Here is an 18555-nt window from a genome sequence, read left to right on the forward strand (position 1 = left end):
GAGCAAGGCAGATGTGACTTGGGAGGAAGGGAGAAAGGGGGGGAGGGAGGGAGCGATCTTTCCTAGAGCCTGGAAACCATTCAAAAGCCCTCTAAGAAGAAAGAAGCATAAGACCGGTGCTGTTTCCCACCTGGATGATGCTGAAAGTTCAGGTTTCATTTGTGGGGCAGCATGGAGGGAAAGCAAGAACTGAAGAAACAGGAGACCCAAGCACACCTGGGTGTCATGGAAACCGTGACTGTGTTCCTTTTGCTTGCACAGGTGGGGTCATGAGGGGAGAAAAACTGGCCAATCACAACCTACTGGTTCTGACCCTCAGGAAACGCACACGCCTCTCCTCCAAGGGACACAGACCTCCCAGGGGACAGCAGATGACCATCTTCATTATCCTGCACACACAGGCCCGGCTCTGACCCTTGACACTTGGCCTGTACATTCTCTGTTCTAAGCCTGCCCTGTGCACCATAAACAGTCGCATCCCTGGCCTTCCTCACTGAATGCGCCCTGGCTCATAACAGTCAAAATGATTTTAGACATTATTAAATGCACCTTGGGGACAGATCTGTTCCCCTACAATGATTGAGAACCACCGTGATGGAGATGGCGTGTACTGCCCCAAGTGACTTGATTAATAAACATGAACAGATAAAAAAAGAAATAACTGCCCAGTGGAATGAATTCAACCAAGAGAACTTTAAATACTGAAGCAATTACTCATCTCCTCTGGAAACATAATTAACTAGCACAGTTTAATTGATTAAACATATACATGATTCCTAAATTAAAAATCATTAGGAAATCACTGTGCATTTTTCCAATTACAGGCGTGTGTCAGTTCCTTGGGGGGAGTCTGAGTCCAATCGGTATAAGGCAGGCCAGTCTGCCCTCATGGTGAATGTATGCATGCTTTCATGTAGAAAGATTCATCAATGCTTTCCATAGCAATTTCCTCTAATATGAAACATCCACCCTGAGGAAGGGTCCTCAAGGCTCAGAAAGTTCTAAAGAGCATTAGTTAAAACTCAGGAAGACAACAACTCACTAGTCCTAGGAAGTCCCTGAAACTGACCAATTTTACAAGGTCATCCATTTCCAAGGCTATATAAGCACTAAGGACTGCTAGCAAGAGGAGGCCCTCTAGTCTGTTGAGCTGTCTGTAGTTCATGTAGAGTTTTAGTTTTGACTGGGTGGGCTTTCAGAGAAAATGTCTGTGAGTAATACTTGCCCCTATTCAGTTTGTTACCTTGGATTTTGGTGGTATTACTTTGCTTTGTCATCAGCTCAGTTCCTGTCTAGGGTGAGTCAGACACTTATTCACACTTCCCCAGAAAGAGTGTTACAAATCAGGACAGGACTGATTATGGGTGATTACTGCCCTGCCACTGAGGGGTGCGGTGATGAAGACTGGGTTCTGATCATGAGCAGTGGTGATCACCAGCAGGACAGGAAGAGGGTGTGGTGTGGTGTCCCATCAAACAATTGTGTGGCATAATTGAGAACTTAGACAGGTGCACAGGAACCTGCAGGTCTGAGGTAAGGTGCCATCTGGAGAGAGATTAGTGGTCAGAGGACATGAAGGATGAGGGATGGAGACAGGGGTACAAAGGGCCAAGTTCAAGGCAGGACAGATGCCCAGTTCATCTGACATCCTAGTAACTTCTGTTGCTTTAACAAAATGACCCCACAGAAGCAACGTGAGAAAGGATTTACTGTCTCGCAGTTCTAGGGAGGCACAGTCCATCAGGTGAAGGAGGCATAGGGGCAGGAGGAAGAGGCTCACTGGTCAGATGAGTCCACAGTCAGGAAACAGAGAATGAACAAGCAGGGAGGGTGGGTGGGTTAAAAAGCCTCAAGGTGAGCTTCTAGGATGATCCAAGCCCTCCACTGAGGCTTCACCATCTAAGAGTTCCACAGCCTTCCCAAACCAACATGGGAGCCTTTCTGTGGCTGTTTCACATCTGAGCCACAGTACTCAGCGTCTCACAAACAGGAGGACAAAGGCAGATGGAGTGTGATCCATCTTTCAGAACAACAATTCATAAATTAGAAGCTTGACTCTTGGTACCTAAAGGGAAAGATTATTTTAGACCATGACCACACGTCCACAACCAAGGCAGCAGTTGAGCATGCTTGCCACAGAATAAATGGATAAAATTTAAGAGATATTTGTTAGAATTCTCTGAGCACGATGTGGAGAAATATACTGGCGAAAAAAGAAAGGGGTCCACTGGTGAGAACCCCATAGCCTAACGGGCGAATACTTAGTTAGAAGACAGCAGAAATGGAATCTGGGCTGGGGAGAGTACAAGAAGGGCCTCCACGCAGGGAGAAGCAAAGAGTCCTACCTGGGAGATGGTGAAGGGACCCTTGGAGGACATTTGCCCACATGCCCCTAAGGACATAGGTGCCTCTGCCTCAGTGGAAAATGGCTCAGAGTGGTCTACACATGCATGCACCCAGCAAAGAATGTGGGGTCCGTGCGTGAACACGGCTCAGCTGTGAGCACTATTTAGTGAGTCACAACGAAGCGAATGTTAGTAGAGACCTCAGATTGTGTTTTTATTTGACTACATGGGAAGTACAGAACATAAAATGTGGGTATTCCTGGGTGGGGTCTGAGGAAAGGAGGGGTTCATCCTGCTGGGGCAAACTGGGAAGAAAGTCCTAGTGAAGTGAACTGGGAACCGCTGGCCCAGCTGAGGACACAGACAAGACAGGCCAGGAGGCCCAAGGCTGCACAAGGAACAGCCCATAGAATGGCATGTCCATCTCAGGGAACTGGAGAACGCATCGGAAGGTAAAGCTAACAAGATATTAGAGGGTTTGGGAAGCATTTTGTGGGGTTATGACAATGTTTTGCAGGCAACTGGGGACACTATAGACTTCTAAGAAGAGATGACAATATTTTTTATTAATTTTTAAATTATTTTATATACCTACCATAGTTTCCCCTCCTCCGTTCCCTCCCCTTAACTCACATCCACCCCCTTGCCATCCACTCCTCCTCTGTCTCCATTCAGAAAGGGGCAGGCCTCCCATGGGCATCTGAACAAAGCCTGGCTCATCAAGCTGAGGCAGGACCAAGTTCCCCCCACCCCTGAATCAAGGCTGGGCGAGGCATTCCAGAATGGGGAATGGGTTCCCAAAAGCCAGCTCAAGCACCAGGGACATACCCTGATCCCACTGCTAGGAGCCCCATAAACAGACCAAGCTACACAACTGTCACCATGATGTAGAGGGCATAGGTTGGTCCTATGCAGGCTCCCTAGCTGTCAGTCCAGAGTTGGTAAGCTCCCATAAGTTCAGGTCAACTGTCTCTGTGGGTTCCCCCACCATGACCTTGACACACACACATCACACCCCCACATCCCCCGGCTCATACAATCCCTCCTCCCTCTCTTCAACAGGACTCACAGAGTTCAGTCCAGTGCTTAGAAATGGATCTCTGTATCTGCCTCTCTCATTTACTGGATGAAGGCTCTCTGGTGACAACTAGGGCGGCCACCAATCTGGTTACAGGAGAAAGCCAGTGAAGGAACCCTCTCCACTATGGCTAAGAGTCTTAGCTGTGGCCATGCTTGTGGATTCCTGGTACCAGGTTTCTCATTAACCCCAAATGCACCCCCACACATCAAGATATTTCCTGGGTAAACTGGGGGCAGTGGAGGGGGATGGAGGTATGGAAACATGAGGGATCAGGAAAGACAACAACATTATAAAAAAGTCCTGCATGGAAAGACAGTTCCCACCTGCTGAGGACTTGATACACCTGGGATCTGTGGCAGGGCTCAGTAGAGAGGGATGGAGGATGCAGGCCAGGGTGGGTGTTATTGTAGAGGCGTAGGAGGGGGGCTGGTGAGGACAAAGGTAGGTAAGTAGGGACACTTGACAGGAGAGGGGTCTCCTCTGAGTGAGAACAAGGTAAGAAGGAGCCACACCCTGCCAGGAGATACATGGGCCAGAGAAGGTCTCTGTAGCTGTAGCCAGCAGTGGGAGAACTTCAGTTCTGCTGGGATCTCCTGAAAGGGGAGCCAAAGGTGCTAAGCAGCAGCTGGGAACCATGCCATGCAAAGGAGGTGAAGTGTGTGTGTGTGTGTATACCAACAATATAATATTTGATCGATTATAACTTGAGAATTTTACACAAGATGTACGTTTTCGTCATATTCTCCAAACCCCCAGTTCTTCCTAGATCTAAGCTCCTTCCCAGTTTAATGGTTTCACCTGTGTTTGTTTTCTCTCGGGGGTGTGGTCCATGCAAAAGGAGCCGCAGCACTAAATAAGACTTCCCAACAGCTCCTCCACTAGGGATGGGACTCTGTGTTCACCTCCTCTCTGCATGCTGGGATTTTGTGGGGCTTGAGATTGTCTAGGCCTTGTGCATGCTGTTGTCACTGCCGTGAGTTCAGAGGGGCAACTGCCCTGCTGTGTCCAGACCACACTGTCTCCTGGAAGTCATCAAAGGCCTTACAGTCTTTAGGGACTAGCCTAGACAGGCCACAGGTCTTCGCGGGGAATTCTGCTACACAAACACTGCGACAACTCAATGACCTGTTGCTATACCCACGTCAGCGCGTCACCATCTCTCGTGAGAGAAGCCGCTTCCTGCAGCAGACGGCAACTCTCTGATGATACAGGGACCTACAACTGGACAAGGCATAAAGGATGAGAGGCCATAGAGTGTGCAGCATCCCTCCTCCCAAGGTCCAGGGATCTTCAGAGAAATAACACCCTTTTCAGTCAAGTCATCTCAAACGGTGAACAACGTTGCCACCCATGCTGGGATAAAAGAGATTAAGAGCTCTAATTATCAACATTAGAATGACTATATACTTAAAACGTCACAAAATAAAACAAAAATGAAGAACAACATAAAATACTGAAGTCCATTAAATAAAAGTCTCACTATCTTTAATACATCCACCAATAAAAATAAAGAACCTAGAGTTAAGATTTGGGGGGGGAGTTCTTGTGCTGCAGCCTGGTAATTCAATTCATTACCACGCCCTCATCAATTTCACATATAGCGTCTCCAGGCAAACTTAGAAAACCTTTGGATTTGGTGAATGGGTTCTGTTGACTGAACAGACTGGGCTACTGTAACCTACTGCCCTACTAGGTCCTCCACAGGAGTTATGACATAGCCATTTGCATCACCCCCTTTTAAGGTTGAGAAAATTGGGAAGTGAAAGGTTACATACCATGGCTGTAGTTGGGGTGGATACTGGCAAGACGACCTCCTAAGCCCCAAGGAAGCCATCACTGGAGGGCGTGGCAAAGCATAAGCCTAGCCCATTGGCTTTCAACCCGCCGTTCCCACACCAGTAAGAGAACATTTAAGTAAACAAGGTCCAAGTTAGAGAGACTTGAACATAAATTCAGAATGTCTCTGATCATGACGCGTGGGCAGGGCTTGGAAGTCAAGGCCCCTTCTGCTTCTCAACAGAGAGGAAGGCAACACTCTCTCCTTTGTGACGCAGAGGCTGGCTTCCTTCACTCTGGATCTTCGGACTAGAATCAGACAACACTGTGAGCTCTGAAGAATCTGTCCAGTTTCAAAAACAATGTTGGAGGATGCAGACAGACACATAACTTATGGGACCCTGTTCGAGACTCCCTGGCCTCAAGGTATGACTAGAAACCATACTTTGCTACCCCCAGGAGCTCAAGAGCAGAGAGTCAGATTTTGTCATGAGAGCAACAGTCCTTCCCCTCATCCAGCCTTTATGGACAAAGACAACCCAGACTATACACACAGGGAGAGAATACAATAGATCTAAAAGGAAGGGAGATAAATGTAAGCTCAAATGTAACGACTCCAGCCTTAATTGCCATTTTTTTTGATGCTCAGCAATAAAATGCATATTCATTGAGCAGCAAGAAAGAAAATCACACTGATCATAAAATGTCCTAGTTGGGACTTTTTATATCTCTACTTTGCCACAAAAATAAACATCTTTATATTTACAATATTTTTGTTTGATGGAGCCGAAGCGTTCTAGCATGGTAGGCGGCTCTCGAATGCCATGATAAATAACGGCAAGTCCTGGGGATAATTAAATACACACAAAAAAGTATCCAAGTCTGTGTTCGCATCAGCAAAAGGATGGCAATTAAAGTAAGCGATCGCTATAATTAGCCACACATAACTGTATTTCAGCAAATGAGCAGACATGATTATTTCTGGGAAACAGAGGTAGCATGCAGATCCTGGCACTCAGAGAAACCATTTCCTAGAAAACAGTGCTATTTTTGACTCATTTGGAACTTTAAATTATTTGAGATATTTACTTGCTTCTGGAACCTTTATTTAGGATGGACACTGACTGTACTTGGGCACGAGCATGATAAATCCATATTAAAATTCACCCCCAGAAGTTGGAGAGATGGCTCAGTGGTTAAGAACACTTGCTGCTCTTCCTCTTTGCCAGAGGACATGAGTTCAGGCATGAGTTCAGTATCCACAACTTGTGAACAGATACTTTTAACTGAACACTAACTAACTCTGGGCTAACCCCATCCTACTAGGTTCCCTGTAAAAGTCCTGGTATAGCCTTGCATAATGACCTTTGAAGAGGAGAAAATTAGAAGGTGAAAGGTTAAGTTCCACCCTGTGGTTGGATATTATTGTGTTGGATATGGGGTTTGTTGCTGGGCAGGATGACACTGTATTGGAGGGAGTAGTGTTCAGGGGGAAGGGACGCCCTCTTCTGGGCTCCGCGGGTACGTTTACACAGGTGGCATCTACACACACACACACACACAGAGAGAGAGAGAGAGAGAGATGCACATACACATGCAAAATAAAATAAAATAAAATAAAATAAAATAAAATAAAATCTTGTTCTCCTCCAGAAGTGCCATGGTCATGTGCAAGTCCCAGGCTCCATGTGCGGAAGCTGCTCAGCTCTGTAAGGCTAAGGCTGCATTTTTCTGGCCGTCTGCCTAGCACTCTCTGACTCATTGCAGGCTGTGCCCTTGCGTCAATGGACAGACACTTCCAGAGGGTCCATCTGACAGGGCCTGGAACTGGGCATTTTAATAGTCCCAGGAAAATGATATCAGAGACCGGAAACTCACGGTGCTTGTGAGTTCATCAGCTCCGACGTGTCAGATTGGGAGGCTCAAGTCATCCTGCGCTGGATTCACATAAGACCATTTTCCCAGTTGTAGCCTTTACTTTTTAACTATGCTCTTGATAAAACAAAAGTGAATGAGATATTAAGTTGAAGGGAAGGTGCCTTCCTCCCCCTTCTCTGATTTATTTGTTGATTGAAATGCAGTCTTGTAACTACTGTTCAGTCAAGAACACAATGGTCTCCCTGGGGACTCAGGTGCTCTCTGAGACAGAGGGGACTTGGTCTTCCCTCTCCTGGGAGGATTTATTGGGAGTCTATTATGTTAGTTCTTCGACAATTTCACACATGGACATACCACACTCTGGCTACTCTCCCTTCCTGCCCTCTTCGGCCCCTCTCTTACCCTAACACCTCACCCTCTTCCCCACCTGTCTTTTCCAGATTCGTGACTGTCTGCTGCTATGGCCCAACCATCTTAACCAGGACCGTCTGTCTGACGACTGAGTTGGCACCCACTGGACCCTTGTGGAAGTCACCAGTGGGTACACTGAAAGCCAAGATTCTCCTTTCCCTGCATCTACCCAGAGGGTATCCTTAAGACTCTGGCAGGCCCTGCTGGTTCCCTAAAATTCTGAAAGATGTGTGGGCATAGGCCCAGCCTTCAGCCTTCACCTACACTTCCTATGTGTAGACAAGGATAGATTCCATTGAGTGTGGCAATGCCCGATTGATGGAGGAAGGTCATTGGCTAATAAAGAAACTGCCTTGGCCCATCTGATAGGGCAGAATTTAGATAGGTGGAGTAAACAGAATAGAATGCTGGGAGGAAGAGGAAGTGAGCTCAGACTCGACAGCTCTGCTCTCTGGAGCAGACGCCATGCTCCCCTCTCCCCGGCAGACGCGATAAAGCTCCGACCCAGGATGGAAGTAGGCTAGAATCTTCCCGGTAAGCGCTCCTTGGGGTGCTACACACATGAATAGAAATGGGCCAAGCAGTGTTTAAAAGTTTGTGTGTCATTATTTTGGGGCATAAGCTAGCCATGCGACCGGGAGCTGGGGCGGCATGAACACAGCCCACAGCTCCTTCAACACCCGATTATTGTCTCGTGTAGACAAGGCTAGACTCCATTGAGCATGGCCTTGCCTGGATTGTTGTCTTTGAGCCAAATTTTTACTTGATTGTGTTTTGTCTATGAACGGAAAAGGACCCTAGCTGGTTAAATGTGTGGAAAATAATTTTCTCCTAATTAACATCCCCCCCATTTCTTTGGGTCTACACACTTCTCTCTCCCAGTGAAACCCCCCCCCCCGCACCATATTTTTCTATAACTCTCACTGCTTTACACTTGGCGTTTGGATCTAGAAGTTTCCTTGTAGGAAGAGGTTCAATTACAAAGTCAATTGACTATTTGGAGACTGCTAAGCTTTTTGTCTAGAGTTTTGATAGAAATGTGTCTATGTTCACATTTCCAAATTTATTTTGGCACATGATCGTTCACACTCCCTTTGTGCCCCCCCCAACACACCTGTGATTTCTGACACCTGGAATCTGTCTCTGGGCCCCGTGTAGCTTAGTTCTGCCACCGCTGTGGGATGTTTGTCCCTTCTAGTCTCATGTTCTCAGGGTCACTTTCTTGAGAGGAGCAGTTCATGCCTCCTTGTGTCCGTATTTCGGTGAGCACACTTTTGTCTTTAGTGCCTATTTCTTCCTATGCTCCTGGTGTTTTCTTTTGCTGTCTCTAGCTTCTTGACATTTTCAGCACACGTACACAGAGCCTGTGCTTCAGGCTCTAATTCCCAGCTATGAAGACCCTGGCTGCACCCTGGTCCTTGAGTCCCCATAAGCTACTGCTGGATGAGCTTTGATTAGAATGTTTCCATTTTCAGTTGATTAGGATCTAGTTGTCAAACCCACTGATTATTTAGAAATGCGATTTTTTTTCAACAAAGGTTGATGATTTCGGTTTGATACAGAGGTGGGAGGTTCAGCCTTTGCAGACGCCCTGTTCTTCCACAGAGCTGCTCACCTAACCCTCTGTGTCCTGAGTTCCCTTAGTCTGGTCACTTGCTTGCTACCTGACTTTTCTCACCTGGCCTGATGTGTTTGTGTTGCCTGATGAGGGAGAGTCTTCTGTTTTGTGTTAATTTCATTGGTTAAATAAAGAGACTGCCTTGGCCCTTTGATAGGACAGAAAATTAGGTAGGTGGAGAAGACTGAACAGAATCCTGGGAGAAAGAAGCGGAGTCAGTCAGTCGCCATGATTCTCCCACTCTAGACAGACGCAGGTTAAGATCTTTCCTGGTAAGCCAGCTCATGTGCTACACAGAATATTAGAAATGGGTTAGATCAATATGTAAGAGCTAGCCAATAAGAGGCTGGAACTAATGGGCCAGGCAGTGTTCAAAAGAATACAGTTTCCATGTAATTATTTTGGGCATAAGCTAGCCGGGTGGAGGGACGTGCCCGCAGCTCCTTCAACGGTTGCCCACTCAGGTGCACACAGGCTCAGATCCCTCTTAGCAGTATCACAGGTGTGTGCTTGTTAAACCTGCCCGATGCTCACGGAGCGTGTTCTGGACTCTCCCCCAGTTGTGGAAAGCCTGTGGCTTCCATCCTGGAAGCTATTATTGAGACTGATAGTCCATGGAGATGAGTCCTTGTGCCTTGTGTAACTGACCTTTGGGAAGGCCAGTGTGTATAGACTTAGGTGTGAATTTTCTGAGGTCTGCCAGTGATCACTGAGTGATCTTAGGTGTGAACCATCCCTCAGTCAAGATTTAAGGTGGCCAGAGGGTTTTTCTTTTTTTTTTTTCTGACAGCTTGACTGTTAAATGGTGAGGAACCTCACTAAGCTACAACCAGTCTCCAGACCCTTAGCGGATCTGAAACAATCTGTGTTTGCTGTATTAACTCTCTAAATTTGGGGGGTGATATCTCACAGAGCAATGGATAATAAGACATCTGGTCACTGGTTGAAGGGTGCTACATTGATTCCCAGCTCTACAGTTCATGAGTTGAGTGCACAGAAGCATCGCCCCGAGTGTTGCATCAGCACTGTTTATATCTGGGACATAAGCAAAGAGTTTGCTGGGCCCTGCTCTATTACAGATTCCCCAGTCAGGTCCATGCCTGGATCTTCACAAGGGCTGGGACGTTGGCAAAAATTTCCACATTTAATCACTCCCTTTTCCCTAGAACCCTAACAACCTTTCTCACCATGCAGGAAAGACACACACATCATTTTCTAGAATCTGTATTCTCTTCCTAGAATCTGATGTGTTTTGCTGCAGAGACTGTCTGCCTATTGTCCGCCTAACAACTGGCTGATTAACGTCATCTGATACTGGGCTTTGCTTTAGTGACGTGTGTTCTGTTTTCAGCTCCTGTTGGAGGTCGAAGTCCGATTCTGCAGGGCTTGACTCCTTTTATCCATGTTCTGTGAGGCATGAGTCTCTCTCTGCTCTGACTCATGGGCAAACTGCAATTGCTAGTTCTGTCTCTGAGCTTTTGTGCTCATGTATCTCGTTAATCTACACTGTGTTTTGCATTTTGCATCTAAAAATTAATTGTTTTTTTTAATAATATTGAGAGGCCTAAGAGATGTTTATTGTCCTTGGGAACAGATTTACATACGTTTTTCTCAGGGGCCTGTGAATACTATGATCCCAGTCTAACTTGGGGTTCGAGTGAGCTCCAGCTAAACCATGGTCCTGGTTCTGCTACATACAACTGACTCTGGGAGGAGCACTTCTAAGCCCTGCTCCCTCCATGGCCTTGGTGATCCCTGGACTTAGTCTGTGTGCCTAGAGTCACAGGGTTATCAGAGAAGTGGGTTTTTCCAGTGTCCCCAATGCCCATGGAAGGATAGCCCAGGACTCAGACTGCCTTGAGAGGCTAGCACGACTGTCAACCTGGGTTTTAGAATACTTAGGATGGTATTTCTAGAGCAATTTAACTGCAGAAGGATGGTATCCCTGAACGAGGGTGGCACCCTGTTGTGGGTTCTTGTACTACGTAAGAAGGAGAAATAATTAAGCCATCTAAACACCAGCAAGCCACATCTCTCTCTGATCCTGGCTGCTGGAACAAAGAAACCAGCCATCTCAGCTACTGCCACCAAAGCCTTTCATGCAAGGTGGGCTGTAGCCTCTCCAACCATGGATCAACACACGCCCTTCTCTCCTTAACCAGGCTTTTGTCAACACAAAGGAAAGAACAATGAGCAATCAGGCCTCTGGTTCCCCCCCTTGGCCCCTCCCAGCAGCTGATTGTGCTGTTGGGTCTCTAGTCGCTTTCATCAGAGTAAACAGAGATATTTCGTCAGTTTCTCCTGGGCATTCTCAGGAAAGAACAGCTGGATTTTATCCACCAGTCATTACTAAATCCCTATCAGAGGAAATGTTTGTTTACGTGGGCTTGGACGTGGCAGCCCAGCCAGTTTCTAAGCGACAGACTTATTTGAAAACCTAAAGCCAGTCTGTCATCAGCAGCCCCTCATTCCTTTCCTTCACATTTCTTAGCTGTGTGAAAACATTTAATTCAACAATGTTGGTTGAACATCTTGTTCTCCCAGCACTAGATGCATCTCCTAGTGGTTCCTACAGATCGACGCCCATCCAAACCTCGGAAAAGCCACCTAAACAGTGAGTGCAATTCTCCCCTTAGGCCTGAGGTAAGACGCTGACAGCAACGCCAAGGGTGGAGCTTTACAGTTTGCATTCTACCTACAGTTTACATCGACCAAGCCTGCTTCATTTCCATGTCCTGGAGGGACTCTTCCTCCAACACAGATGTTGCTTAAGACTTTGACCCACTGGCTCTCGAGTTTAGAGGGACTCACCGTTGGTGACAGAATTTCCATTTTCAGCTGTGACGGCACTAGACAGAGGGCTAGAGAGTTGAGTCCCGTGGTTATTTGCATTTCTGTCTTGAGTCTCTGAAGCCATTTCTGTTGAACTGGGTTCATCCCGGCTAGTCAGGTTCATGTTGGTTTCAAAACCTAAAATAAAGTTTAGTAAAGATTAGTCTTGACCGGTAAAACTTACTACAAAAAATTGAGTAGAATGGGAGAAGAGGCTAATTAATTAAACACTAATCATGTTTAAAACACACGCCCCCAAATCCTGGGTGAAATCTGTGGCCTGGATAGCAGCAAATAAACGTTGTCACGGCGCCATTAATGTAAGCAGGGGAGAGTAAATAGTAATAATTTGCTATTTCCAAACAATCTATTCAAAGTTTCTGGGATGCATCCAACAGCCTGTTGTAACATTTCCCGTGCAGAACAGGTCATGAGATTTTGTGCCCAAACCATCTACATACGGTATGACAAGCTCACAGTGCTGAAAAAAAATAAGTGTGTGTTGAGCAAGAGCATAAAACTTGATTGTCTGTTGCAATTTTAAGAACTAAACTTCAAACACACGAAAATACATTTTCTACACACACACACACACAAAAAAAAAAAACAGTATACTTAGGGATATACAATGTGTGTCTCACGCCAAGCATGCTGAGATGTGTGCAAAGAGAAGCCATGATTAGAACGTCATCCTCCAAACCTTGACTCATCCAAACCACGTTGAGCAAGAACTGGGGGGGGGGAGGGGCAGGGAAAGCTGTGTGGTGTTAACAAAGCAAGAGCAGGTGACAATCTGACCTCGAGACAGGCTCCCTGTGACCGCTACACGGTGCCCATCCCTTCGCAGTGCTAATGGCTCCATGTTGTGTTTCTCCACATCTCCTGCCACTGGACTCAGTTTCCCTCTGAGGCAGGGCAGGTGCACCCGGGATAAATTCTTGTTTTCCTAGGACTCTCAGTGCCTCTGTGACCTCTCAGGGTACACTTGACCCTAACTCTGAGTGCACTGTGCGTGTCTGTTCTTTTTCGTCAGTGCCTAGTGGGTCCTAACTGTCCTGGAAGAGGAGCCTCTGACATTTGATGCCAGCAGGTTATTTAAAGGGGATGATAAAAAAAGGCATTACTGTACTTTGCTTATAAGAGCTCGGTATTGTCACTCTTGACCCCAATAACTCAGATCCCCAAGAACACAGAAATTCTAGCCTTGCTTTATGGGAAATGAGTTTTGAGTCCTGGGGCTGTGGAGACACAGAACAGACCTTAAGCACAGATATTGTGAGTACTGTACAGTCACTTTTACAACTGAAAGCATGGTATCTGTTTTTCCTAAAACGTTTAGAATGGATGACACTGGGAGAAGAAAGGAGGAGGAAGGAAGGAAGGAAGGAAGGAAGGAAGGAAGGAAGGAAGGAAGGAAGGTAGGAAGGAAGGCAGTCTGTTCCTGGCATTCATGTGGCACTGTTGGCAAAAAAAATTACCATGTACTCCATCTGAACCCATGTTTCAGCGCCGGCCGCGTGCACACCCTGTGCCTGGAGCAAGCTTCCCACCCATCTGCCTGTGGCTTACTAATCTCTAACCAGAACGTGGATCAGATCACCCACCCAAGGCTTCTCCGCTCAGACAGAAAGATTTAGAGATAGGAATCGCTGACTGAATAGAATAAAGGAAAAATGATTAGAACTTTATACTCCAAGCTTTGACTCATCAAAGCCACCTTGAGCAAAAGAACAAAGCCAGAGGTATTATGCTACCTAACTTCAAAGCACATCGCAAAGCTCCGGTAACCAAAGCAATGTGGACCAACCCCAAAACAGGCACAGAAACCAAAGAAACAGAGCAAGAACACAGAAACAAGCCACATACCTGAGGCCAGAGGGCTGTCTACATGGTTGCTGAGAATACCACTAAAAACAGAGCGGACATTTTATAAATGGCGCTGGGCACATTGGACGCTATAGACTCCTACTCATTGGTTAAAAGCAACTCAGAATGTATCAAATTCTTAACTGTGACATCTGCCATTACAGGAAGAGGGATGTTTCAGCGCGTTATAATGGATGAGAGGGAGTGGGACATCACCCAAAGAACAAGAAACAAAGCCAAACAGACCAATGGGGTTACAGCAAATGGGTAAGCCTCTGCATGGCAAAGGAGGCAGTGAATAGACCGCCGACCGACCAGGAGAAAGACGACTGTGAACCACACATCTAAGGAAAGGCTAAAACACAGGATATGCAAGGAACTCCAAAAACTCAGCTGCAAAAATAACTAGACTGAAAATGGACAGTAGACCCAAGAGAAGACATGGGAATAACAAGAACATATATGAACAAGAACATACATGGAAATAGGCTCAGCACCGTCAGTCACCGGGGAAACACAAATCAAACCAGTGCCACTTCATGAAGAAGAATGGAGAGAGCACCAACATGGCTGTGCTCATGAAGATGTGTAGACACGAAGCCCTTGCACACTGGGTAGGAGTGTAAACTGGTACACAGCATAATAAACACGCAGTAGGGAATTCCTGATAGAGTGGGAACTCATGTGACACAGCAACCTACCCCTGCATATGTACCCAATGAAGTGTCAGCATGTCAAAGAGACACCTGAACTCTCATATTCCCTGAGAATATGAAAATATTAGAATATGAGAATATGTATGAGACCACATAGTCTTGCAGCTTGAAGCTCGCCTCTTGGGAAGGGGCTGTATGACCAACAAGCAAACACACACATACACACACGAAGAGCACTTGCGGGAATGCAGACTTGGATGAGTGAAAAACTGGAGGGCTAGAAAGGGTTAAGCTATGTCTGCATAGGAAGTTTTTCAGCTCAGGGAGGGAGCAGGGAGAAGTGTGGGTACAGAGATAAACCCCACACTTGGTTTTGAGATCTTACAACAGGAAAGGACTGGCACCAGATAGAGCAGCCATCCAGATGAGCCATGAGTTTAGAAGCAAAGAAGTGGTGAAGGAGGACATTGGTGGTGACAGAGGCCTGTCACTCAGGCTCTAGGGACTGCCCAGAAAGGAATGGAGGCCTTACTGTCATGGGAAAGGGAAAGCCTCCGAGAGCAGGAAAGGCTAGGTGAGCAGAAGGTCAGCAAAAGAATCGTCTCTGTCTGATGGTCAAAGACACATCTTCCAAGACACAGGAGCCTTCAGACTGATCTACTGATGCTGGCCCTCCTGATGGCTTCCTACTGTCTTATAGACACACCGGCACTGTAGTCTCAACTTTCACTTTTGCTGTTAAATCTTCCTGCTTCCACTCAGCAGGGTCAGCTGTATCCGCCACGCGCTCATGTGTTTGCTACACAGCTTAGACTTGCGGCCCTTATGTTGCCTGTTGGCTTTGTTTTCCTCATAAAAAATACAGGTTTATTTTAGGGTGACTATGGACAGAAAGGAGGGGCTGGTGCTGCTTAGAGTGAGGCATGGGGATGAATGGTCAACAGGGTAGCCATTCCAGACACTCTGGTTGCCACGTCCAAGAGTCATGATCACTCCTGTTTTCAAGATGAGGTTATCAAGCCAGAGCGGTAGATTAATCTTTGTACAAGTCTTTTCCACTAGTAAGCACCCATGTGGACCCACTCAGAGGGTTCTACTCTGTGCCCTCTTCCCATGTGTGGCTTTTTCTCTTAAGCTCATTTGCTGATGGAAAAGCTGAGGCGGCTTCTGACCTTGACGTTATTCCTGATGGTCTGTGGGGATGAACCAGGAAATGAGTCTAAAAGATGATACTATACTAGATGAAAGCCCTGACCGTAGACCTGACGCCCTCACCTGGGGTCAAGTGTGCTTCCGTCAATGCTAACCACGGGGTGTGCGGCTTGTGAGTAACACCCCGGTGTCTGCTCACAAACACCCTTACTTAGACTGAAGCTCAGAGAAGAGCGTCTATGCCCTGACTTGTCGACAGTGAGATCCAAGCACTCAGGGTGTTTCACTTCGCTGTGGAGCAGCAGTGGGGTGCATCGCCAAACGCTATGCTGCATTCCTTGCTATTGCACTGTCCTGGGTTTGCACTCAGGCTCTGACAGAACCGCAGCAGAAATGAGCCACGTGTCATGTGACCACCAGTCTGCAGGGTTCCTCCAGTGCACACAAAGATCAATTCTTTGTAGAAAACAGGAGGAGTTGCCTGGGGGCAGAGTCCTCAAGCCTGCTCAGGCTTGGGTGCTGGAGGGATGAGAGAAGTCACCAAACAGAAAGACTGGAGAGTCCTGATGGTTGAGCAACTGAAAAAAGAAGGGAGCAAGGAAAGTGCTGTCTAGGGGTTGCAGCTTTCCCTGAGAGGAGCCTGGGACTCTGCCCGGTGTGGTGCAGATGTGTGTGATTCATTCCATCTTCACATAGGATGCTGTTAACACTTGACAGTCTGAATGCTTGTGGTGTTTGAACGCCTGCTTGCTGCAGAGGGTATGGGTTCAGAAGAAATGAATCACACCAGGATGTGACTCAAAGACAAGGCCTTGGCTTTACCGCTTTAACATTCATGACTGTGTGCCCACCAAGGCCTTCCAGGTGACCTCCTCGGGTCACACAGCTTACCCCTAGTCTGCTTCACTGCTTGGCACAGCCCTTCTCTTCAGCATGCTTGTGCTATGCCTCCTTCCTCTGGCATGATGGTGCCTTTAATTTAAATATGTCTGCTGTTGTATCCACAACATGGCTAACATGTAGAGGGAACTCAGTAAGCCATGGCAGAAAGAAAGAGAAACAGAGTATCCTGAATGCTGTAATCCCAGCACTCAGGAGGCTGAGAGAGGAAAATTGCTGTGTTTGAAACCAGCCTTGACTACAGAGTGAATACTATGCTTGAAAGGGTTACATAGCAAGACTCTGTGATGTCAAGAAAAAAAAGAAGGAAGAAAAAGGAGGAAGAGAGAGGGAGAGAGAGAGAGAGAGAGAGAGAGAGAGAGAGAGAGAGAGAGAGAATATGAACAAATCTGACAACATGTTTGCAGACGTTTCGATTTCCAAGCACAGCCAGGCTTCTCCCTGTGTGAACTGGCTGTGTGTGTGCTGAGAATTCCTAGCAAGCCTGACGGGTGGCTTCGGGTAGATGGTAATTTCTCTCATGCACAGGCAATGGCTAAAAGCTGAGATGTAGGAAAGGACTCACTGCTGGTGGGAACGAGATGCCTTTGCATTCCGACAGCTACGTATTTCAGATGACAAGGTAAGGACAATATCCCATAGCATGTTGGGTGTCTCCTCTTGGTCAGAACACCACAGGTGTGTGCCTTCCACTGAAGCCCAGCAGCCTTCAGGAGACACTAACAGATATTTACAGTCAATGACTGACCCATGGTATGACGTTCTATAGCTTCTGTCACTGTCCTATAATTGTCAATGCAAGTCCTGTGAGTATTGAGTTATTTTTTAATATTACTTTATGTTGCTTTATAATATCTTACTTCTGGACACTGAAGTCAGTTTGGTGGGGACTGGCACACTTCACTTGAGCTCCATGACTCTGGAATTTTGGTGGCCAGCTTCCACCTCTTAGTTCCAGGGCCAGTTCCTGGAACACCTTCTGAGGGTGTCATTCCTCAGAAACGACCAGTATCGACTCCAGGGTCTTCAGGATACTCTTGAGACTTCTTGTGATGTGGAGAGGGTGTGGCAAAAGGGGAACACTCCTCCATTGCTGGCGGAAGTGCAAACTTATACAGCCACTTTGGAAATCAATGCGATGGTTTCTCAGAAAATCGGGAATTGATCTACCCTAAGACCCAGCAATACCACTCTTGGGCATATATCCAAAGGTTGCCTCATCATACCGCAAGGACATGTTCACAGCTGTATTCATAATAGCCAGAACCTGGAAGCAATCTAGATGTCCCTCAACCAAAGAATGGATAAAGAAAACGTGGTAAGTTTACACAATAGAGTATTACTCAGCTGTTAAAAATTATGACATCATGAAAATTGCAGGCAAATGGATAGAACTAGAAAAAAAAATCACCCAGACCCAGAAAAACAAAATTATATGTACTCCCTTATAAGTAGATATTACTTTAAGGTAAAGGATAATCAGATGATAACCCACAGATGCAGAGACACTAGGTAACAAGGACGGGAATGGGGGGAATGCTCGGATCTCACCGGGAAGGGGGAGTAGAAGAGATTTTGTGGGTGGACTGGGGGTAGGTGGGAATGGGAACATGAGGCACAGGCTGGGGAGGGATGGAGGGGGAGATTACTGAAAGAGATGACTGGAAAGGAGGGAGAGTTTGGGGGTCAGTAAAAACATGGTTTTACAAGGAGGATCCCATCTAAGACTCCAAGCAATAGAGGATTTATAGCCTGAACTGGCCATCTCTTATGACCAGGCAAGACTACCAGAGGGACACCAACACCAACCCAGCCACATAACTTTCAACCTGCAATCTGTCCTGCCTATGGGAGGTACTGGGGTAAAAATGGCCTAGAGATTGAGGGAGTGGTCATCCGGTGACTGGTCTATCCTAAAACCCTGCTAGAAGAATCAGCCCACCCCTAACACTTCCTAGAGCACCAGGATTGCTGAGAGACCTAGGGTAGACCTAAACCTGACTGGAGAAAAGAAAATGTCAATGTAATGATGCCTAATGA

At 46.7% G+C, this 18555-nt stretch overlaps 1 protein-coding gene across 3 annotated transcripts in view; it reads right to left on the bottom strand.

The window, feature by feature from the left end:
* The window catches only part of Myo16 (myosin XVI), a 420999-nt gene that overhangs the window by 25120 nt on the left and 377324 nt on the right, over nt 1-18555 (bottom strand). For all 3 annotated transcript variants that reach the window (XM_057752554.1, XM_057752553.1, XM_057752552.1), the window contains one exon: nt 11921-12079. In XM_057752554.1, coding sequence (XP_057608537.1) covers nt 11921-12079 — 159 coding nt within the window. The remainder of the gene's footprint in view (nt 1-11920; nt 12080-18555) is intronic.

This window comes from Chionomys nivalis, chromosome 20 (assembly GCF_950005125.1).
Source record: "Chionomys nivalis chromosome 20, mChiNiv1.1, whole genome shotgun sequence".
Lineage (NCBI taxonomy): Eukaryota > Metazoa > Chordata > Mammalia > Rodentia > Cricetidae > Chionomys > Chionomys nivalis.